We start from the raw sequence: 24,473 nt of genomic DNA on the forward strand, positions 1-24,473 counted from the left end.
AGAGTAGCAATATCTTTTAGACTCCAAGTTGCAATCAGTGGCCAATTGCAGTGCTATAACCTTTTCTTTGAGCTGGTATGAATGGTACACCAGGCTCATTTGGGACCCTCACTTCTCACAGTACCAGGAACCATAGTCACCAAGAGATAAGAGAAAGAATGAATAACTCTTATTGTTGGTTATGGTACAGAGCCTTTATCTTCTCATAAGTATTCCATTCATGTCAGCATTAGGGTAAGTATTGAATATGGTAGTTCAGCTCATCACTGAATAAATTATATTCTTTTTTTCTGAGCCCTTATATAATTTGAATAATAATAAAAAGAAACCTCAACCCTGAGAAGACCTTTTTATAGGAACAGTACTAGTCAGTCACTCATAATTCCATAATTATCAATATCTTGCTGTTCTATGATAGAAAATATTTTTACTTTCAAATACTAAACAAGAAACCTTTGACTTTAGCCAGTATAGTTTGTTCCCATGTTGCAGAATGAAATCATTGATTTATAAATATATTTTCACTTATAAGCTTTCATTTTAGCAAATAAAAAAAGGGAAAGAAAGAAAAAAGAAAAATTTAAAAAGGAGAAAGAAGATAAAAATCCCTCCAATCCACATGTCACGAATGGTAAATATTATCTACAATCCCTAAATGTCACCAAGAATCTGCAACTGATATGTTTATTCTGAAAGCTGACAATTAACTCCTCACTTCCCGTCTTATTTCTTCTTAATAAGCTTTTGACGTAGTGTTAGATGCTAATTATGAGATAATGAATCGGGACTTTATGAGTAACAACATGATCATTTAGTTTCTTATATTACTCTACTGTGCATCATTTTAAACAATTGAATTTTCTTATTTTTTTCTTTTTTTCTTTCTCTGTGTTTCCTCCAGAATGTTAAAGATTATTTTGAATGTAGCTTGAGTAAATCCTACAGTTCTTCCAGTAACACACTTGGGATCGACCTCTGGAGAGGGAGAAGGTGTTGCTCAGGAAATTTACAGTTACCACCACTGTCCCAAAGACAGAGTGAAAGGGCCAGGACTCCCGAGGGTGATGGCATTTCTAGACCGACCACGCTACCTTTGATGACACTTCCGAGCATTGCTATTACAACTGTAAGCCAGGAGTGGTGAGTAGCCTCAAAATTAAATGTCAATTCTAAGTTTTATTTTCCAATTACTCCAAATACAGTTTCCTGCTATTAGATATTAGCTTTCTGTGGAATAACTAAGGCTATTGACATTTTTGACAATTTGTTTCCCTTTGGGTAACAAGACGAGGCTTTTTAAAGTGGAGATATTTTCTACCTCTTTAGATTGGAAGGAGTCTATTGAGGAAGAAATAAGATACATTTTTATTAATGTCAAAGGAAAACAAAATCATTGCGTATGGTGTTTTTTTAAAGGAACTATTTAGTGAGCATCAATATGTTTTAATTTAATAAAGCTAAAGCAAAATCCTATCAGAGTACCTAAAGGAAAAATATGTATATGTGTATATGCATATATAATAGGAGATATTTTTACTGCTGTATTCTACATATAATTATTCCTAGCTTCTTTTTGTTGTAATCTCACTTTACTAATCTCAGTTTGTGATTAACCATAAAATAAAACACTTCATTGTAAATCAAAAGAGGAATGAAAATTGTGCTTGGACTATTTTGCAGAGTCTATATTTGTGAAAGAGACTATTTTAATCTAATGTTGAAAAGTTAATCAAGTGTGTATCATCTTAACATTGTGGTTAATATTGTGCCATGACACTGCTTCAAATGCGTATATTATCATATACTTAATAATTAGCATTTTCTCTTTTTTTTCTTTTTATTCCCTCTGTATAATTTTCAAACATTTTTGCAAAAATAGGCTGCTTACACAACATGGAGCTTTATCATTAAAATAAAAAATATTTTCTCTATACATCACATAATTTTAAGTGCTTTTAAAATCACTTTTTTGTTTAAATCACTTATTAAGGAGGATTGAACATATTAAATTATTGTACAATACCATTCCAGTAAATAATTAAAATCTGTGATTTCTACGTCGTGCCTTATACTCTTGCCACAGTGCTGATGAGTAGCTCAGTATGTGCTTGTTGGCTGATGCAAGACATCTTTTAATTGATAGTTAACAAATACACTAAGAATTATATCCCCGAAACACCAGTTATCATAGTTATTAATATGAAATGATTCACCAGCCTGTATGTGATAAAGAAGCATGTTAACATATTCTAGGGAGAACAGGTTAAAAATCTGAGAAGCACTGACTTAAACCTTCTGTTCAGCTGAATTAACATTAGAATACTCATAGCCAATCGTTGAGAACTAAAATGGACATATTGATCCCACGCTGTTTACTTGATCACATAGCTTCTGTCATTAGTCTTGGTTATGTTTCTGCGTAATAGATTTGGAGTCTTAAAGACAGATATATTTTTGAGCAGGTTGACAGTGGTATAGTGGTGCTAGTTGTTGCAATATTGAAATGCTTTGTAGCTGTTAGTATATATATGCTTTCTTGAGCTCTCTGATTATTCCTATTACGATCCCAGACTCCTCCCCAGAAGTTCTTCACAATCCAGCAACTTAAAAAGTTATGACTGTCACAATGGGAGTCCAGTTTTGGCAGCTGTTGGTGCTCTGCCTATTAAAATAACACTCCAAGTAAAATGTACCTTGTAAAGTTTAAGTTCATTTAACCAAAGGACACTGTGGTAATTGTGGAATTGTCCCACCTGTAGAAGTATCAAATCCAGACTCTGATATTTGGGACATACTTGTCTACCTCTCTAAATTGAATATGTTTATCTGTATGAAAAGAGCAATTGTACTCACCCCATAGATTGTTGTGAGGATTAAATGTGGATCTCTATAAGGTACCTAGTTTAGTAAAAACCATATGTTAAGCAACCAACAAAAGTTAGTTTCTCTCCCCTCAAACATTAGCCAATAAATCCTTTTGAAAATCAGTAACTATGTCTCAAGTATCAGCAGCCTCATGCTAGGTGCCAGTAGTTTATAGTGAAATGGAGAATTTAGCCATTATCCAGAGAGTTTATATCATGTAATCAGCTAACAACACATATTAGTAATTCATTCATAACATTTCTGTTTTATTTTAATTACCTGGATACTTTTTTAAAGTATGAGAATATTCAACCATTGACTCTATTCTCTTGTGTATATGTATATATATAGTTCTAAATCAATTTGTCTTTTTGGGTTTTATTCTGGTAATTGCTTTTGACTTCTCTTCTTGTTTGCTAATTCTGTTTTCAACTATGTCTAATTTGATGTTAAATCTCATATTGAATTTTCAATTTTGATTGTTATATTTTTTACTTTTAGAGTTTGTATTTATTTACTTTTTAAATATGCTAGGTAATTTTATGTAGTTTTATTTTCCCTAAATGTATTATTTATCAACAGCTGTATAGCAAATAATTTTAAAACTTAGTAGTTTAAAGTAACAGGATCAAGAATCTAGTTGTGGCTTATCTGAGTGCCCCTGACTGGGTTTCTCACATGGCTGGAAACAGGTTATTGACCAGTGTTGCATTCATTTTGAGGCTCGCCTCGGTGGGTGAGATCTGCTTCCATGCTCACTCACACAGTTGTTGACAGGTTCAGGTCCTTGCTGCTTCTTGACTGGAAACATCAGACCCTTGCCACATGACCTCTCTATAGGCCTACTCCTAACATGACATTTTTCAGAACAAAGGCAGGGAGAGAGAGAGAGAGAGAGAGAGCAAGATAGAAGTCAAAGTCTTTTACAACTTACTCTTGGAAGTGATATCTCATCACTTGTACATGTTCTCTTCATTAGGTCTAGACACCATACAAAGGGAAGAATTGTGCAAAGGCATGAATACAAGGAGATGGGCATCACTTTTGGCTGTGGCACAGGGAGGGAAAAAGTAACCATTATGAAATATGCCTAGAGTGTTCTCCAGAAAGTCTTACTCTTCAGTGTAGAATACTTTACCAGAGCCACATTGCTCCTAGAGGGAAGATATTTCCTCAATGCTAGCCCCTTCTAGCCTACCTATCTTACCTAAGGGGCAGAGAAGCCAGGAAACTTGTGACATAGGTCCACTAAAAAACTGAAGTTTAATCAGAAAATTATGGAATGCTTCTTCTCCCAAATACCTTACCACTATACCAACAGGGTTTCAGGATAACAAGAGTGGATTACAGCTTAAAAAACTACAAGAAACACTTCATCTAAGAAGGAGTTCCTAGGAAAGCCTAAAGGAAACAGGAGAGACAAAAACTAATACATTAGAAAAGTTTGAAGCCTCCAACATCCACAACTGTAGCAAACATTTAACACAGCCAAAACCTGGCAAGATTAAGACCACACTTCATACTAAATGCCTGCTTTAGTTCCTCATACCTGATATACCATGTTGCACTTTCAACAACAACAAAAATTACAAGACGTGCTAAAAGTCAAGAACAAACACAGTCTGAAGGAACAAAGCAACCATCAGAATTAGATCCAGATGTGTCACAGATGTAAGAATTATTAAAAGGGAATTTAAAATGACCGGTGAATATAAGGCTCTAATGGAAAAAGTAAGCAATAATCAAGAAGAGATGAGTTTCATAAAGCAGAGAGTTGGAAACCTTAAGACAGAATCAAAAGGAAATACTAGAAATCAAACTCTGTAACATAAATGAAGAATGCCTGTGATGAGCTTATCAGTAGACTGTATAAAGCTGAGGAAAGAATCACTGAGGTTGAAGTTAGTTGAACAGAAACTTTCCATAATGAAATGTAGAGAGAGAGAGAAAAAAAAAAAAAACCACAAAACCCCAAACCTAAAACAAACACACAAACAACGGAACATCCAAGAACAATGGGACAACTTCAAAAGGTATAACATATACAATTTACAGTGTCAAAAGTGAAGAAAAGACAATGGAGCAGAAGTAAATATTGAAGTAATGGCTGAGAACTTTCTAAAATTGATGACAGACACTAAACTACAAATTTAGGAAGGTTAGAGACTACCCATAAAAATAAATACCAAAAAGTTTACACCTAGACATATAATATTCCAACTACAGAGAAACCAAAACAAAGATAAAATCTTTTAAAAAGCCAAAGAATAAAAGTCGTATACAGCAGGGGTCCCCAACCTGTGGGCCATGGAACAGTATTGGTCCGTGGCCTGTTAGGAACCTGGCTGCACAGCAGGAGGTGAGCAGTGGGTAAGCCAGTGAAGCTTCTTCATCTGTTTTGCAGCCACTCCCCAGTGCTAGCATCACCACCTCAGTTCCTCCTCAGATCATCAGGCATTTGCTTCTCTTAGGAGCACCAGTTCCTGGTGCCAAAAAGTTTGGGGATCACTGATATACAGAGATGAGCAAGGATAATAATTACAGCAAACTTCTTGTTAGAAATCATAAAAACAAGAACAGAGTAAAGTCTATTATTTAAAATGTTGAAAGAAACCGCCCTAACAACCTATAATTCTGTAACCAGCAAAATTATTCTTCAAAAATGAAGGAGAAATAAATACTTTTCATGAAAATGAAACATAAGATAATTCATCATCAACACTTCTGCCCTCAAAGAAATGATAATAAAAGTTTTTCATTGAGGAGGCAAATGATATAGGGCATAAACTTGTACCTACATAAGGAAAAGAAGAGTGAAAGAGAAGAAATAAAGATAAATAATGTTAGTTTTCTTAACTAATATTTATTGACTATATAAAACACAACTGATTAAAGGAATTATAGTAACAATGTATAGTATATATAGATAAGTGAAATGAGTGACAGCCATGCCATAATGGACAGGAGGGAACAATTGGAGGTATTCCAGTTTAAAGCGCCTGCACTATACAGTAAGGCAGATTTAGATTAATTAAAATATATATTGAAAACTTTAGAAAAACCACTATTTTTTTAAAAAAGTATAATTGATATTCTAAGAGAGGAGAAAAATAGAATCAAATAAAATGTTCAGTTAAAACTAGAGAAGTCAGTAAAAGGGGGGAGTTGAGACAAAGAATAAGAACAATGAATACAAACAGCTGTAAATATCATAGATAATAACCCAACTATATGTGAATACCAGTGGTCTAAATACACTATAAGACAGAGATTGTTGAGTGGATAAACAATACAAGACCCAACTGTATGTCATCTACAAGAATCCCACTTTAAATACAAAGATTTAGATTTGTTAATAATAAAGCAATGGAGAAAGATATACTATACTGATACTAATCAAAAGAAAGCTAGAGTAATGATATTAACTTTAGTTAAAGCAGACTTCAAATCAAGGAGAATTATCACGGATAAAGAGGCCCATTACAAAAGAAGACATAGTAATGATTAATGTATATGCACCTAACAACAGAACATCAAAATACATGAGGCAAAAACTAATAGATCTGCAAGGATAAATAAGACAGATCCACAATTATAGTTGTAGACTTCAATACCTCCCTTTCAGTTATTTATAGACCAAACAAGCAGAAAATTTTTACAGATATATTTAACCTGAACAGTACTACCAATCAAGTTAATTTAATTGAATTTTTTTAGACACTCCATTCCACAACAGCAGAATACACATTCTTCTCAAGCTTGCATGAATATTCACCAAGATGCAACTCTTCTGGGCTATAACACACACCTTAACGAATTTAAAAGAATAAAAATCCTACAAAGTATATTCTCAGACCACAATGGAATTAAACAAGAAATCTATAACAGAAAGACAACTAGAAAACCCGAAATATATGGGGATTAAACAACCAAATTCTAAATAACAGGTAGATCAAAGAGAAATTGCAAGAGAAAATAAAAAATATTTCAAACTAAGTGAAAATAAAAATACAGTTTATCATAATTTGTGGAATGCAGCAAAAGTAGTGTTTAAAGGGAAATTTATAGCATTTTGTATATGTATGTATGTGCACATATATAAGTATGTATATTTTTGACAAGAACAAAGAGCTAAAATCAATAAAGCTTCTATCTTAGAAAACTAGAAAGAAAAGGAATAACTTAAGACTAAAACAAGCAGAAGAAAACCAACAATAAAAATTAGAGCAGAAATCAGTGCAATTGAAAACAGGAAAACAATAGATAAAACAATGGAACCAAAATGTGGTTCTTTGAAAAGCAATACTTTGATAAAACCTCTGGCCAGCTTAACTGAGGAAAAAAAGAAAAAACACAGGTTAACACTTTAAAAAACAAAATAGAGATCATCACTATTGATTAAAAGAATAATAAAGAAATACTGTGAACAACTCTATACTTACATATTTGAAAATTTAAGTGAAATTGACTAATTCCTTGAAAGATGCAAAGTATCAAAACTCAGCGGATAAATAGATAACACAAATAGGCCTACTTCTATTAAAGATATTGAAAAGAAAATTAATAACTTATCAAAAAAGACAGCTCCAGACTTAGATGGTTTCATTGATGAATTTTACCAAACATTTAAGGAAGAAATGATACCAATTCTCCACAATCTATTTTAGAAGACTGAAGTAGACAGAATATATCGTTGAAGAAATGATATCAATTCTCCACAGTCTAATCCAGAAAATTGAAATAGGCAGTAATGAGACGATCATTATCATAATACCCAAAAGACAAAGACATTACGAGAAAGGAAAATTATGAACCAATATCTCCCATGAATATAGATTCAAAAATCTTCAAAAGCAAGTAAAATTCAACAATGTATAAAAAAGATTATATGCCATAGCCAAGTGGGATTTATTCCAGATATGCAAGGCAGTTCAACACTTGAAAGTCAGTCAATACAATCTGCTACACTAACAGACTGAAGAACAATCATATAATCCTATCAATTGATACAGAAAAAACATTTGGCAATATCCAATACCCATTCATGAGAAAAACTCTCATCAAACTAGAAATAATGGGGAATTTCCTCAACTTGAAGACTTCTATAAAAAACCTATAGCTAACATACTTAATAGTCAGAAATTAGGTGCTTTTTAAGATTGAGACCAGAGTAAGTTTGTCCTGTCTGACTAAACTTATTCAATATTATACTGGAAGTTCTAGTTAGTGCAATAAGACAAGAAAGGGAAATAAGGTTTACAGTTTAGAAAGGAAGAAATAAAATAGTCGTTGTTTGCAGATGACATGACTGTCTATGCAGAAAATCCTAAGGAATTGACAAATAAAAAACAAACAAAAACTAACTCCTGGAGCTTATAAATGAGTATAGCAAGTTTGTAGATGACAAAGTTTATATATAAAATTGTTAGCTTCCCTATACAATGGAAATGAACAATTGCAATTTGAAATAATAATAACAAATACCATTTACAATAGCATGAAAACAAAAAAGTTATTTAGATGTAAATCTAAAACTATGTACAGGATACATATGCAGAAAACTATATAATTTTGATAAAAAATCAAAGAGAGTCTAAATAAACAGACATACTATGCTCATGGATTAAAAGATTCAAAATTATTAGGGTATAATTTTCCCTAATTTAATCTACAGATTCAATGAAATTTCAGTCAATCCCAGCAAACTATTTTATACATATTTACAAACTGATCCTAAACTTTATGTGAGAAGCAAAAGATCTAGAATAAGCCATCATAGTATTGAAAAAGAAAAAAATGTTGGAAGACACACTATCTGATTTCAAGATTTACTATAAAGCTACAGTGATCAATATAGCATTATACTGGCAAAAGAATTATATTGGCATAGGTCAGTGGAACAGAATAGAGAGCCCAGAAATCAAAGGAAATTCAGTCAGGAAAGGATAGTTTTTTCAATAAATAATGCTGGAACAATTTACCATCCATATGCGTACCCCATCCCCATACACACACTAAAAAAAAAAGAATCAAGACATAAGCCTTACACCGTTCTCAAAAATTAACTCAAAATGGATCATAGACCAAAATGTAAAACTACACAACTCCTGGAAGATAAAATAAAAGCTAGGTGACCTTGGATTTGGCCACAAGTTTTTTGATAACACCAAAGAATGATCTGTGACAGAAAAAATTGATAAGTTGAACTTTGACAAATTAAAACTTCTGCTGTGTGAAAGACAGTGTTAAAAAGATGAAAAGACAAGCTACAGACTAAGAGAAAACATTTTCAAAATACATATTTGGTAATGAACTTGTACCCAAAATATGCAAGAAACTTAGAAAATTCAACAACAAATAAACAAATGATTCCATTAGAAAATGGGCCTGTGATATGAAGAAATGACTAATCAAAGAAAATATGCAGATGGCGAGTGAGCATTTCAAAAGACATTCAACATCATCTGCTGTTAGAGAATTTCCAATTAAAACAATAATGATACTACCACACACTTATTAGAATGGCTAAACCCTCCACCCCAAACTGACAATACAGATTACTGGCAAGATTATAGAATAACAAGAACTCTCTTTCATTGCTGGTGCAAATGTAAAATGGCACAGCCACTTTGGAAAAGAGTTTGGCAGATTTTACAAAATGTTACCATATGATCTGGCAGTCATGTTCCTAGGTATTTACTTAACTGATTTTAAAACTTATATTCATACAGAAACTTGCACAAAAATCTTTATAATAGTTTTATTCAAAATTACCAAAAAATGGAGACAACCAAGATGCCTTTTAATAGGTGAATCGATAAATTATGGTACATCTATACAATGGAATAATACTCAGTGATAAAAAGAAATAAGCTATCAAACCACAAAAAGACATGGATGAATATTAAATTTATGTTGCTAAGTGAAAAAGTTCAGTATGAAAAGGAAACATGCTATATGATTTCAATTATATGGTGTTCTAGAATAAAAGCAAAATTATAGAGACAGTAGAAGACCGGTGGTTGCCAAGGGCTCAGGGAGCGTGTTGAACAAAAATGAAGCTTCAACACCTTCAGACTTTAGTGAGAAAAACAAATGTAATTAATATAATGCCATATGTTTAGTTCTAGAATAAGAATACAGGTGAAGAACAATTAATTCTTTAGAGGGGAGAAGTAACAGCGAAAGCCGATATTTGTCCTTGACCTTGAAGCTGAGTAAATATCTGTGTGCTTGAAAGAAATGGAGAAAACATTCTAGGCAGAGGAAATAGCATAAAGATGACCATGACTACTTGAGACAAAGTGACATATTCAAGGAATGCGAGTGCTCATAGGGTATGCAGGGTATATGAGAAGGTATGGGAGGAGATATGACTTAAATAAAAAGTAGGAAAGATGAGTTTTAAAAGGTGGGCAGTGTTTAGAACACAAAGGGTTGAAGTTTTGGCTTTATCCAAATTAATAAATGAAAGCCATTGAAGTTTCTTTTTTTTTAAAGAAAGTGAAATTTTTAAATATAGATCTGTATTTAGTAAGGTAATAAGAGACAATGTAGAGATTACTTGGAAAGAGAAAGATATGAGGTTTGAAATCTAGAGAGAAGATTTCAGAGTGAGATGGATGATAAATGCTAAGGGATTTAAGCAGGAAAGAAGATATGGGAATGAAAGGGAGGAGGAAAATGTGAGCCATGTTGGGGTTGAATGGATGGAAATTGGTGCTTAGTTGAATGTGGATTAGGAGCAAGGAAAAGAAGCCATGAACATCTAGTGGTTTCCAGCTTGATCAGCTGGATGAATGGTAATGCCAAGAAGAAGGCCAAAAAAATGGCAGAGGGTGGGGTGGGATAAAGCATGAAATGAAAGATGGTGCGTTTAGTTTTTAATAGGATGGGTTTAAATTACTTTAGATATATACTAAGTGGACATTGTCTGGAAGCAGTTAAAAAAGTGTATTGGCCTAATACTTTGGAGATCACAGATGTACAAGTGGTAATGAAGTAATGGAATGAATGAGATTGCCCAGACCAAGTATGCAGAGATTAATCAGGATCAATTTTTATCTTGAACTAAGGGGATAGCCCTAAGGAATAATAATAATATGAGGCCAAATAAGGGAGAAGAGGAGCCAGGGGAAAGACATAAAATGAACAATCTGAACCATAGGAGAACTAGAATAGAGAATTATTACAAAAGGAGAGTTAAGCCACAGGCAAGGTTTGGTTATGAAAGACGTTACACAGAGTATAAGATGAGGACTGAGAAAAGACCTTTGAATAATTTAATTTAGTGGACGCTGGTATGACCAGTGAAAGTCTTCATAGAGTTGTGGAGTCAGAATGCACTGGGTTTAAGAATGGGAGGCAGAAGGGTGGGTCGGAATGCACAGCAATGCATTAGTAATGCTCTAGTTCTGTTGGGTAGGTATATATATTCTTTTGTATACTGAATGTGATATTAAAAGTGATACCGGAGGACAAGCTAAAACTTTAGAAAAGCATAAATTAGAACTGAGGGAGAAAGGATAGTGTAAAATACTACTAAAGATTTTCGTTAGTGAAAGACCGGGGCCTTGGGGCCCTGTGGGCGATGAGAATGGAAGTGGTTTGGGGTAGGCAAGATTGAGGAGAAATGTTAGAATGTGCAGACAGTTATGTATGCTGAACAGAAGGAACCAGAAGATTGGGGAGAGATTAAAGATAAGACATATGGGCAGTAATTGATATAGAATAGAGTGGGAGGGCACAGGGGAAAAGATGAACTTTAGACAAGATTAGAAATCTCATCTTTTTTGATATGTAAATTCAAGGCAGAATGAATATATTGGAAATGTCAAGGAGAGAAATAGGTGAATCTCATCTCCAGAGGTGATCGGTGGTTGTCAAATATCAGAGAACATGGAATCACCTGTAAGACTTACTGGAAAACAGATTGCTGGACCCCAACCTAGAGTTGAGAGTCTGGGATAGGGTCTGAGACCCTGTAGTTCTCACACGTTCTTCATGTGATACTTAATGGAACTCACCTGGGGGACTACATTTTGAGAACGCTGGCCTAGATTTTCTCAGAGAAGAAGGAGTTTAGGTCATCTGCTGAGAATAAGGGCAGTGCGCCCTCTGCTCTCCTTTCAGCTGAAGGCAGACCTTGTTCCAGATCACCACGGATGAGTTTTTGTCTGGTGGCGTTTTTTTCTCCTATGCCAAACCAACTGACCTGTGGGATCGAACTCCCAGGTGGGAGATGAAAGTACCGCTTTAAGAATGCTCACATCTTGATACAATAGAAATATCGTCCTCTCATTTTCAGTTGGATAGGAGAGGAAGGACATAAAGATAAAGAAGGCAAGGTGTCTTGTTTCAAGATTTTCCTAATGGTGCACTTTTTCATAAGAAACAATTCTGGCTTCTCTTTTGTTATTCCCTCAAAGAAAATTATAAATATCAGTTTGCTTGTCTCCCACCTCCATCTGCCTGAGGGCTGTGCTTCGCTTCTCTAAATGTTTCAGTTGTGAATATGATGATTCTATTTGGGCAACTATTCACTTAGATGTGATGTCCTTAATGTTCACTGCCCCGAATTTCACTTTCGTTGGGGAGAGTGGTGTCAGTTTCCCTGTTGCTTTTTGGAAGGCTGGAAGCAGCCATTCTCATCACAAAGGGGGAAAGTGGTCAGCCCACTGAGGTGGTGGCTCAGAAACACGGGATGTACTTTATTGCTCCCACAGTCTGTCACAAGTTTGTGGTCTGAGGAGGTTTTCAGTAAAAATATTTTATACTTTTGGGCTCTCAACTACAGATCCTAAAGCCCTGTTTTAAAGATCAGAATACCCACAGATCCAGTGCACAAATGCCATCAATTCAACAAAAGCTGGTGTGAGGATGGGAAATTGATGACACACACATCTGTTCAGCATTTCCCAGGCTTCTTACCACCCACTGAAATCTTTTGACTACAGAAACTGCACTTCTGACTTGTGCATCAAGCACTGCAATCTACAAGTCAGCAATTCTCAACTCCCCACCCTGCTTCTGGGCTCCCTGTCTCAGGTATGTGAGATATATGGACAATGGATATCTAAAATCATACATCATCACCTCCACACCTCATTGCTTGTATATTCTGTTATCAATCAGGTGAAAATTATATTAGAATATAGGAAGTGCAGGTTTTATGTAGAAAGTGCTTAAGATAGTATCTGGCAGATATGATTCTAATAATAAGTGTAATACTTTACAGTATAGATAATATTCTCATTATAACACATTGTAATATTTAATGTCCTGTCTACTCTCTATTTTATTTAAATTTAATTCCACAACAATCTTGTGAGGTGGGCATTATTTCTTAAGGTAAAGCAAAAACAAACAAAACTGGTTTCAAGCAAAGTTTAATCATTGGTATATGGGGTTGCATAATAAAGACTTCATTTTTTATATTGAGGTACAATTGACATACATTATATTAGTTTCAAATGTACAACATAATGATTTAATATTTGTATATATTGCAAAATGATCACCACAATAAGTTTAGTAAACATCCACCACCATACATAGTTACAGAATTTTTTTCTTCTTATAACATTTAAGATTTACTCTCAGCAGCTTTCAAATATGTAATATAGCATTGTTAACTAAAGTCACCATGCTGTACATTACATCCCTTGGACTTAATTTTTTATAATAACTGGAAGTTTGTTCCTTTTGACTCCCTTCACCATTTCACCTCCTCCTCCCTCTCCCCACACTCCTTATCTTCTTTATCCATTCATCCATTGATGGACACTTAGGTTGTTTCCATATCTTGTCTGTTGTAAATAGTGGTGCAGTGAACTTGGTTCTGCATATATCCGTTTGAGTTAAGGTTTTTGTTTTCTTAGGATAAATATCCAAAAGTAGAATTACTGGGTCATTTGGTTGAATGATTTAATATTTGTATATATTGCAAAATGATCACCACAATAAGTTTAGTAAACATCCACCACCATACATAGTTACAGAATTTTTTTCTTCTTATAACATTTAAGATTTACTCTCAGCAGCTTTCAAATATGTAATATAGCATTGTTAACTAAAGTCACCATGCTGTACATTACATCCCTTGGACTTAATTTTTTATAATAACTGGAAGTTTGTTCCTTTTGACTCCCTTCACCATTTCACCTCCTCCTCCCTCTCCCCACACTCCTTATCTTCTTTATCCATTCATCCATTGATGGACACTTAGGTTGTTTCCATATCTTGTCTGTTGTAAATAGTGGTGCAGTGAACTTGGTTCTGCATATATCCGTTTGAGTTAAGGTTTTTGTTTTCTTAGGATAAATATCCAAAAGTAGAATTACTGGGTCATTTGGTTGTACTATTTTTAATTTTCGATGACATTCTATACTGTTTTCCATAGTGGCTGCACCAACTGACTTTCCACCGATAGTGCACAAGGCTTCCCTTTTTTCCACATCCTAGCCGACACTTGTTATTTCTTGTCTTTTTGCTAAGAGCCATTCTGTCAGGTGTGAGAAGATACCTCACTGTGGTTTTCATTTGCATTTCCATAATGATTAGTGATGTTGTGTGTATTTTCATGTACCTGTTGGCTACCTGTATATCTTCTTAGGAAAAATGTCTATTCAGATCTTTTGCCAGTTTTTAAATTGGTTTTTTTTTTTTTTTTTTTTTTGCTATTGAGTTGTATGAGTTCTTTATACATTTTGGACATTAACCCTTTACCAGATATGTGATTTGCAAATATTTTCTCTCATTCATTAGGTTGCCTTTTCATTTTGATGGTTTCTTTGCTGTGTAGGAGCTTTTAAGTTGGATGAGTCCCACTTGTTTATTCTTGCTTTTGTTGCTTTTGCTAGAAAGGCTCCAATTTTGATGTCTGATGGCTGACAGTTTCAACTCTCTACCTTGCCCTTTCCCCTTTAGGAAAGAGAAGAAAATTTGGCACTCCTTACCTTGGTGCCTATGAAGAAGTCAAACTATGCAAACTCCTGCCCTTTCTAGGAACCCTCACCCCAGAGTCATCCCCCTCAACCATAATAAAACCCCAGCCCACCCTCTTGTTACCACCCTCTCAGCCTTGTTTCACTTTAGTCAGAGCCAGCACCTTTCTCCTTGAGGAATTCTTTAGCCGTTTATTATGTGTCATTCATCCTGGTGTCTGTAACTTCCTGTGCACAGAACTGCCCCATATCCAGCAGGGAATACTAAGGGCCCAAATGAAACAGGTTTCTTAGTGCTTTATTCCTTTAAACATGGGGTTATTTCAGACAAAAAAAAAAGTTCAGGTCTGAGAACTGAGGGATAAACAAGACATGATCTCTGCTCTTCCTTTCAGTAGTTATAGCCTAGAAGAAGAAGCAGACATGTAAATTTGGAAAATGACAAAATAATGTCAGTTGTAGTATGTACAAGGTAGGGTGGTAATGCAGAAGAGTGAGTGGCTGTTCTTCCTGGGTTGAATAATATCTGTGTAAACTCATAAAGCATAAAAGAGGATTGCACATTGAAGGAACTATATTCAGTTTCATTTGTCTGGAGAACAGGGTGAGCGTTAGGAGATGCAGTTGGTAAGGACCTCAAAGTCTTTCGTGGCCCATTGGATTTTGTCCTGAGGATGTTGGTGAACTACTGAAGGGCTTTAAGAAGTGAGACAAAATGAAAGAATGTTTTTATTCTAAATAGTTCTCTTTGATAGCAGTGTGGAAGATAAGATTGGAGAGGAGACAGATAATTTAGAAATATACTGCTTTAGTCCAAGTGAGCAGTGATGATCAGGACAAAGGCAAGGAAAATAGGCAGAGGAGGATAATGCACTAGGCACTGTTCTAGGAGCTGGGCTATAATGATTTAAAAAAGACAGAGAAATCCTGTTTTTGTGACATTTACATTCTAATAGGGACATGTAACAGAAAATCCTTAATAAGTCATTCTTTCCTTTTCTCTAACAGTAGGAAAACTGCAGAGTTGTAACTGAGCACATGACCCAGAAAATAGACCATACTTTTGAGCCTTTCTTGAAGCTTCCTTCTAGTCTAGCTAGAACCTAGGTTCTGGCCAGAACATACCTTTGACATCAGAGGGCATACTTCTCCTTCCACTTTTTCATTTTCTTTTGAATGGAAAGGGTATGCGGTGGTAAGATGTCTTACACTATGTGGTTAAGGTAACACCACAGGCCTGATGGAGTACGAGAACTGAAGGGCCCTGTGCATGTGACAACTTCATGGAGAGCCACCACACTGGGCTGGATTTTAATGTGAAGTAAAATCCTTGTTATGTGCTTCTCTCTGTTACAGCAGATGAACCTGTATCATAAGTAATAACTGGGAGTGATGTACAATGATCATGGAGGTTTATGTGAAGGGGATGCCCAGATCACAAATCCCACAAAGGCAGTCATCTAAAAGTTTAAATAAGTTACATAAGTATATTTATACAGCTGAATCCATTAAGCTTAAAATATTAATATTCAAAATAAATGCTAGCTATACTTTGCATGTCAGGAAGAGTTTTACAGAATGCCCAAGCTAGTCAGTTGGTTGCCCCTCAGACAAGAAACATCCACTTGTATAGGTTCTTACATCTGGGTGAGCCAGCCAGGGTGACAAGAGCTGAATATTCCTTCATTTTGTCTTCTTATTATCCTGTCCATTTATTAATGCTATCTTAAGCAAATTGGTTAATTATCTGAGAAAGGCATGAGTCTGTTCATTGAGGTGCAAGCTGATAACAATAGTGATTACAATAATTAACAAAATAATTAACAAAAAACTACAAAATGAAATAATGTGATGAAGGAAATAAATATGGTGATATGATAAAATAATTGTAAGCTGAGCAAAGGAATGCTATTTTAGATAAGGTAGCTGTGAAAGTCCTCCAAGAAGAGATACTATTTGATTGACATCCAAATGATAAAAGACAGCCAAGATATGCAAAAAATAGGGGATGGGGAGAGATATTACAGGTGGAGGGAATAGAGATATAAAAGCCTGGAGTGGGGAAATAACCTAGTATAATCGAATAGAAGGGAAGCTAATGTGGCTGGAGCACAAAAGAGGGAGAGAAAGGAGTTGGGATTGAAGAAGCTGAGAGCAGCTAGATCACCTAGTCATTTATAAGCTATAGTAAAAAGTTTTGTTTTATTCCAAAAACAATGGGAAGTCATTATAAAGTTTTAAACAACAATGAGACATCATCCGATTTTAGGGGGAGGGTGAAGTGGGTAAAGGGGATCAAATATATTGTAGCTGAAGGAAACTAGTCTTTGGGTGGTAAACATACAATAGAATATACAGATATCAAGTGATAATGTACACCTGAAATTATATTATTATATTAACCAATGTTACCCCCGATAAACTTAATTTAAAAAAAAATAGTGTTTCCGCTAGGGGTATAATGAATTATAGGGGTAAAGTGGAAGGAGAGACTATTGCAGGAAGGTGATTTGAAACAAAGTGTTGCCAGTAAAGATGGAGAGAAGTAAAAGGATTTAATTGTTTTTTTTTTTGTTTGTTTGTTTTTTTAAGTGGATTGATAGGGCTTGCTGCAGGATGCATGTAGAGGTCTGGGAAAAGAAGGCATCGAAAACCAATCCCATGCTTTTTGCTTGAGCGACTGGATTGATAGTGGTGCCATTTGTTGAAACTGGAAACACTACAGGTTAAATATATATTTTGGAACGAAAAATGTTGAATTCTCCAGGTAGGTAGTAGTAACCTCCAGATGTATTTTATTGGAGTATGTGCATTTTTAGTAGTGAAGGTCCAGTAAGTTGTCAGATTTTTCAAATGTTAAGAATTGTTGTTCTCAGATAGTTCCATTCTTACTTGTATTGATGTTATACCATTCATTCATTGAATCATTCATTTCTCAAATATTTTTTTTTTGCCACATAATTTTCCAAGATTAAGAAGAACACAAGAGGAACATATTTATGTGAAAGCAAATGATGGGCCTGGGGTATTGTCAAGCAATTGGAAATATTTGTCTAACTCGGATGTGAGATTGGGTGTAGAGATGCTGGTTTGTAAGCCTTGACAGATAAAATGATAGTTGAATTTTTTATTGATCAGAGAAGTGGAATTCCCAAATGAGATTCTAGAATGAGAAAAGAACAGCATTTCAAAAGAGGAAGAAGACAGAGAGAGTAAAAGCAAAGGAGAATGAACAGCTCTGGCAATACAGGAACAAAGAGACCTGAGTCAGGAAACATGGAACAATTATTTTTCATACTGCAAATAGGTCAAGTAAATAAGAGAAAGGAGTGTGGCTTGAGTTTGGCAATTTGGAGACCATTGACTTACCATTACTCCATGTTCGGCTCTATGAGTCTAGTGGTCATGGTTTCTAGATGGAGGCCATTCCTACCAGGAAACACATTAAGAGTATCACTAAACTTAAAGCTATAGCTGCTATCAGGTCATTTTCATCTCTTTTTGACAGTAGACAGTAAACAAAGAAAGAAGTTACTGTATAGGCAGGGATTGTGGACCATAATCATCATGAGAAGGTAGGGTGAAGCAGGTCACAGACTAATGGTGGGCAAGGCCACACCTACCTCTGTGCCTTGGTTCCCTGGCACAGGTATTCTCCTATCTGAGGGTACAGAACCATGTAATGGCTATTGGTTTAATGTATATAGCTCATCCTAAAGGGTAGTGCCTCATCCTACAAGGGTGTCATCTCCAAACTGACACTTCAGTGGCAACTTTAAGAATCCATTATGTTCCCTTCTAAAGCTGGCAGCTTCAGGATGGTGTGGTGATGGTAGGATGAGTATACTTTTTGGTTATTTCCTGTCCACCATGACTCCTTTGCTGTAAAAGGATCCTTTGGCTCGGGTTGATATTATATGTGATTATAATTTGGTCATCATATACTTTGAGTCATTGGATAGTGGGCTGGCTGAGACACTGTGAGCCAGAAAGGCAAACCCAGAACAAGAATACATGTTGGTTAGCTCTTTCCTGGGTGAAATTGGTCCTATGTAATCAATTTGCTACCAAGAGACAGGTTGGTCTCCTTGAGCAGTGGTCTGTGCATTGCTCTCTATTGCTGGCAGGCCCATCATTAAGCAGCAGCAGTTACTAGATAAGCTTTGAAGAGTGAGACTCCTGCCATTAGGTCCATTCATAGTCACCATTTCTATTACCATGGCTAGTCTGTTCATAAGATTATTGACCAGGCTTCAAGATAGCCAAATACAAAGTCTGGCCGACATTTGCTAGCTGAGTCATTCTGCACGTGTTTTACGATTCTTCTGCAGTGGCTTCTCTCTGGTCAATATGAACATAAAATGGACAGTCCCCATGGTTAGTGCCCATTCTCATAGGTCCATCTACATGCCCCTTATCCAGACCTTCCTGTACCTGTCCTTTCAGTTGTGCTTGTTCCAGAGTCCTGACGAACCAGCCAGCTAAGTCACTTGTCCATATATCCCAACCTCAGGCCACTTCTCTTCTTCCCTTAACTGCTATTTTTTCAGAGCTACTCTGTGGTGCAACAGCAATTCATTTTCAGCTTATATCCATATACTGAGTTGACCTAGCCATGTACCAATCTTGGGCTTTTTATTCCTCATCAATAGGTCATAAGAAACTCTTTATGAGTTTAGGTGTGAAATGAGGAAGATGCATTGCTGTAACAGTGACAGATTACATGTGGGTTTGGGACACATATTTGTGTAGCTCCCTGCACAGACATATATCTAGGCTTGCTCACATTTGATCCCAGATGTATCACATCTATGTTATAATGGATCACTGCTGAGGTCACCTAAATTTATGATTTGTTGAGTCTATTAGTGTCAGTAATGTGCTGGATAATCGCCTATGAAAAGTACCACCTTGGGTTTGTAGTATTTGCTGAGTTCTGTGGTGTTATTATTTCCACCGTGGCTGATTTCAAGCTGCCAAAGTGATGTCACAGAATATGGACTTAGGAAGAGATGTGCTGGTATGAACTATGTCTTGCATATCGCTGTATCCAGCTAGTGATGGGGCAGTTCTGGCCACACGGTCACTTGATATCACTTGAGGTCCATGGTTTGATGTTTAGTTTCTACTGAGGCCCGATAGTATGCCAGGAATTATTTATCAACAGTTTATAGTTCTCTGCTGCAGATGTCATAGCTTTTCTCTAGTACCCTAAGATTGTGCATTGTCTGTACATAATTTTGCTACCACAAAATACGCCAGCATCATTTGTGATGTGACTCAAGCAACAATCTTGGCTCTTATGCAGAGTCTTTCCTGGTCTTGAGCTCTACTCAAAGGCTTTCTCCACTATCTGAAAAATGGATCAAAACGGTATTCTCAAGTGTGTTATATGCTGTCTCTCAAACTCTAAGAAGCGTATCAAGCATTCTTTTTTAGTGCTAGGAGATATAAGGTAATAACTTATCCTTTGGTTTGTAGTGAATATCCCAGGATGCTCAGAACACTGGACCCCTAGAAACTTAACCTATATGCCAGGCTTCTAAATCTTCCTGGGTTTTGTTTTCCTCTGGAGCATATGTGCCTTCTAAGGCATCCAGAATACTTACCACTTCCTGCTCTTCAGGTATGACTAGCGTGACATCATCAATATAGTGAACCAGTGTGACAATCTACAGAATGTCCAGATGATCAAAGGTTCTTCTGGCAATATTGTAACAGAGAAGGAGAGTAAACACAGCCCTGGGTCAAGACTGTGGATGGGCACTGTTATTTATCTCTGTGAATGAGAACATCTTCTGATCTTTTTTTCTGATAAGAAAAAGGAAAACATTTGTCAGTTCAGTGATGACATACTAGGTAGCCAAGACTGTATTAATATATTCTGGTAAATATATCACATTTGGTACAGTAGATACAATTGAGGTGGCTGCTGGGTTAACTTGTGTAGTCCATTGTAATCCTCTGTGGTCCCTAGATTTTGCAGGGGTGCGACTAGTATATTATAGAGGGTACTACTGGAGACCATCACTCCTTTATCTTTTAAGATTTTGAAGTTGGCATTGATTTTTGCCATTCCTTTGAGATTCTGTTGTGGGTTGAATTGTATCCCGCAAAAGATACATTGAAGTCCTAATCTCTTGTACCTGTGAATGTGGCCTTATTTGGATATAGGGTCATGGCAGATGTAATTAGTTAAGATGTACTCATTCTGAAGTAAGGTGGTCATTTATAAGAAGAGGGGAGTTTAGACACAGATACAGATACAGAAGGAAGACAGGTTGAGGTAAGACAGAAAGGGGCAGAGATTAGAGTTGTGCTGTCAGAAGCCAAGGAATGCTTGGGAGTTACCAGAGCTGGAAGAGGCAAGGAAGGGTCTTTCTTCAGAGACTTTGGAGGGAGTATGGCCCTGCTAAAACCTTGTATTCCAGTGTGAGTACCAGTTTGTGGTACTTTGTTACAATAGCCCAAGGAAATAAATACAGATGTGATATAAATATTTTTTAAAATTTATTATCTTCATGGAGGGATGGTAGGGTCACTTTTAGAATCTTCTTCTTGGCTTTCCTACAACAATTATAACATTACAGTTCAAGGAATAAAGTTAGGGTTCTGCCAGTTGTTAAATATATTCATTCCAATTATACCTTAGGAAACCAGAGAAGTGACCACCAGTAACCACTGAGTGACAAACCTGGTTAGGACTCAGTTCATTAGCTGACTTCCACATACTTTTAATGGGAAAGCCATGATGGCATCTCTGGCTGTCAGCATCAATCTGTGTTCAATAGTTTGAAATGATTTGAGTAATCCAGAGCCAGCTGTAGGGTTTCAGAGTCTTTCTTTAGTTAATGTGTTCTGGATCAAAGAAATGTTCAGATGAATAGCTATTCTTTTGGGGATGATTGACTTAAAACTTTTGCTCATCAGTTCTGATGTCCTTTGTGTATGTGTGCTTGTGTGTGTGTGTGTGTGTGTGTGTGTGTGTGTGTGTGTATGTGTGTATGTGTGTATCCTTACTGGCTGCTCATCTATCTTTCCTTTAGGAATACAATGTTCTTTGAGCCATTTCCATAACTTTTTGTGGGTCAGGTCTTGCTAATTCATTCTGAACTTGATACAGATTATAGTAAATCTGTCTACTGCCCCTTGTCATGGGTACTGCCACCTGGCTAATCTCGGATCCTATCATCCCTATTCCTTTTACAGAACACAGTAATATAACACTATGTCCTGCCATTATTCCCAGCCTGGGGAGCGATGAGGGTGTCTTCTTAACTTTGTTGCCTTTATAAGGGGAGTGTCTTCTGGGCCTCTCTAAGGAATATGGTCAGCCACAGGGTTTTCTGTCTTATAGCATGGACCTTATGCATGCTTCTCAAAGCTTTTTAAAGCCTTCCTCCGTACTTTGCAGCAGCAATTGTGGCATCTCTATTTTGGTTAATACAGGCTTTTTTCCCAAGCGTTTAAGAGCCATTCTAAGAGCCTATTTCAACTGTCATCAGGGCCCTTATCCGAGTGTTAAATCAGTATTGCTGTAAAGTACCACCATATTACAAAACCCTCCTTAATCCAGCTTTGTATCTTGTCCCCTCTTGGTCTAGTCCCATCAGGAGCCACTCCTAGTTCATGATGGTACTGTGATATCTAGGTCCTAAAGATTTGTGGGGAAATACTTTCTCTTTTACCTTAGCTAGCTCAGCACTTCCTGAGCCAGGTTAAGATTTGACTTTAATTATGAGCCCAGAGAAGAGGTGGTGGGGCAAATCCTGAGAAGGGCAAGAATTGTCTTTCAAAGCACTTGCCTCATTTGAGGTGTTTGTAGAATTTCAAATGTGTGTGGGGGTGTGTGTGCGCGTGTGTGTGTATGTATGTGCGTGCACACACATGCGTGCGTGTGTGTGTGTATGTCGCTCTATCTTCCAAGAAGGGGAAATCGGCTATTTCTTCAGGCCCATAAAATTCAGAAGGACCTCAGGATTTGAGAGTTTTAACTCTACCAACACAGATATCCACTTCCAAGTGTCAGACCCCACTCCTTCCCTATCAAGGACCTGAGTTAGTGTAAGAAGCTTGCCTAGGCTGAGATTCAGCCTTTCCTGTAGCTCTGCTAACAGTTAAGTCCTGTTGCTGTTTTGCTGTGACTGCCATCCAGCTGCAAGATCAGAAGTTCTCTTTAAATGCTGCCAAAGAGTCCCTCCTGCTCTCATACTTTGCTTTATATTGTTAATAGAACTGAACTTATCATTTTCTCTCTTCAATCAATGGTACATAGCAACAGCTAACCAATTCCACAGTTCTTATAGTTATTTCTTCATAGCTCTAAATACCTGGAATGTTTTTATGGCTATTGCATCCCTTCCCACATGTATTCCATCACAGTTTGCCATAGGTGGCAGCCAGAAAAATGCTCTAGCATTCCAAGGGCTATCTATACTTTGCCTGTCACCAATGATGGGGTCCTCATTGCTATCCAGCCAGAAATGATCCAATTCCAGAATTCCTATCTTTAGAGTCTGCTTCTCAGAAACATCCTGGTGTAAACTGTCTTAGGTTGTGTTTCTTAGAACAAAACCTGAGATAGGGATCCTTGTTTAAGCGACTTATTTGGAACATGCTCTAAGAGGAAGAGAGGTGAAGGAAACAGAACAGAGCAGGGGAAAAAATGCCTAGCAAGAATGTGATCTTAGTAGAGACTAACTTCAGTTTGATCCTACACGATACTCTAGAGTATAGGTGACAGACAGAGTTAGTCTCACATTGAGGCAAGGGGACCGGCCTTTTGTATTCCATGCCAGCAACGTGGTGGGGGAAGGTGGAGAAAGGTGTAGCATCTCAGGTAAGATGCTCCAGTTTGGTCCAGGGCAATTCTCTGTATTGTTATCTCCAATAATTACCACATGTGGGTGAGGGGTGCACCAGCCAGAGGGGGAGATCTGGGTGGACACCAGTAGCATCCATTGTAACAATGTAGAGATATCACGAGCTGTAATGATTAGCAAACTCTGAGTTATTCTGTATCCTAGGCAAGACATATATTTCTTTAAACTGTTTAGAAATAATGCTCTAGGCTTGGTTAGGAAGGTTGTGTTTATTTCTCCCCCTCTTTTTTTAGTGGAATTATACTTAGTCCCACGGGCCATAAATCCCAAGTGCCTAGTTCACCATCTTCTACTAGGGACTCTCTCATGCAAATGAGATCTCTCTTCCTGGTCTGCTGACGACTCTAAGAATCTTCAGTTGAGAATGTTATTCCTACTGTGACCCCTGTTAATTTCATCAAGTTTCCCTCTCTTTCTTACCTTTACTTTCTAATGGTTGGAGTGAGAGATTATAGAACAAGTACTTTCAGACACATTGTCCCATTTGGAATGGTGTGAAATAGTGTGAAAATGCTTTTCCTCTTTGCTTTCCATGCTTAAATAAAAATGTCTCTATACTAGTATACACTATTTTTGAAAAGGGAACAGAAGGTTTAAAAAAAGGAAAGATAAAGAGGCTAATCCAAAAGTAATGTGCAAATGGTTGAGAGTAAGATTTTGATTTCTTATTTTTTCAGTTTGAGTTTGGAAATTTGTGGGGTTTTTTTGTTTTTGTTTTTGCCAGTAAAGTATGTATAAGTTCAGCTCAGGGATTTAGTGTTATTGAAGGGTCTGGAAATAA

General features: G+C 36.4%; 1 protein-coding gene across 1 annotated transcript in view; it reads left to right on the forward strand.

The window, feature by feature from the left end:
• PDE4B (phosphodiesterase 4B) overlaps nt 1–24,473 on the forward strand; it is a 398,194-nt gene that overhangs the window by 4,568 nt on the left and 369,153 nt on the right. The window contains exon 2 of the mRNA XM_006919293.2: nt 902–1,140. Coding sequence (XP_006919355.1) covers nt 902–1,140 — 239 coding nt within the window. The remainder of the gene's footprint in view (nt 1–901; nt 1,141–24,473) is intronic.

This window comes from Pteropus alecto, unplaced genomic scaffold (assembly GCF_000325575.1).
Source record: "Pteropus alecto unplaced genomic scaffold, ASM32557v1 scaffold25, whole genome shotgun sequence".
Classification (NCBI taxonomy): Eukaryota; Metazoa; Chordata; class Mammalia; order Chiroptera; family Pteropodidae; genus Pteropus; species Pteropus alecto.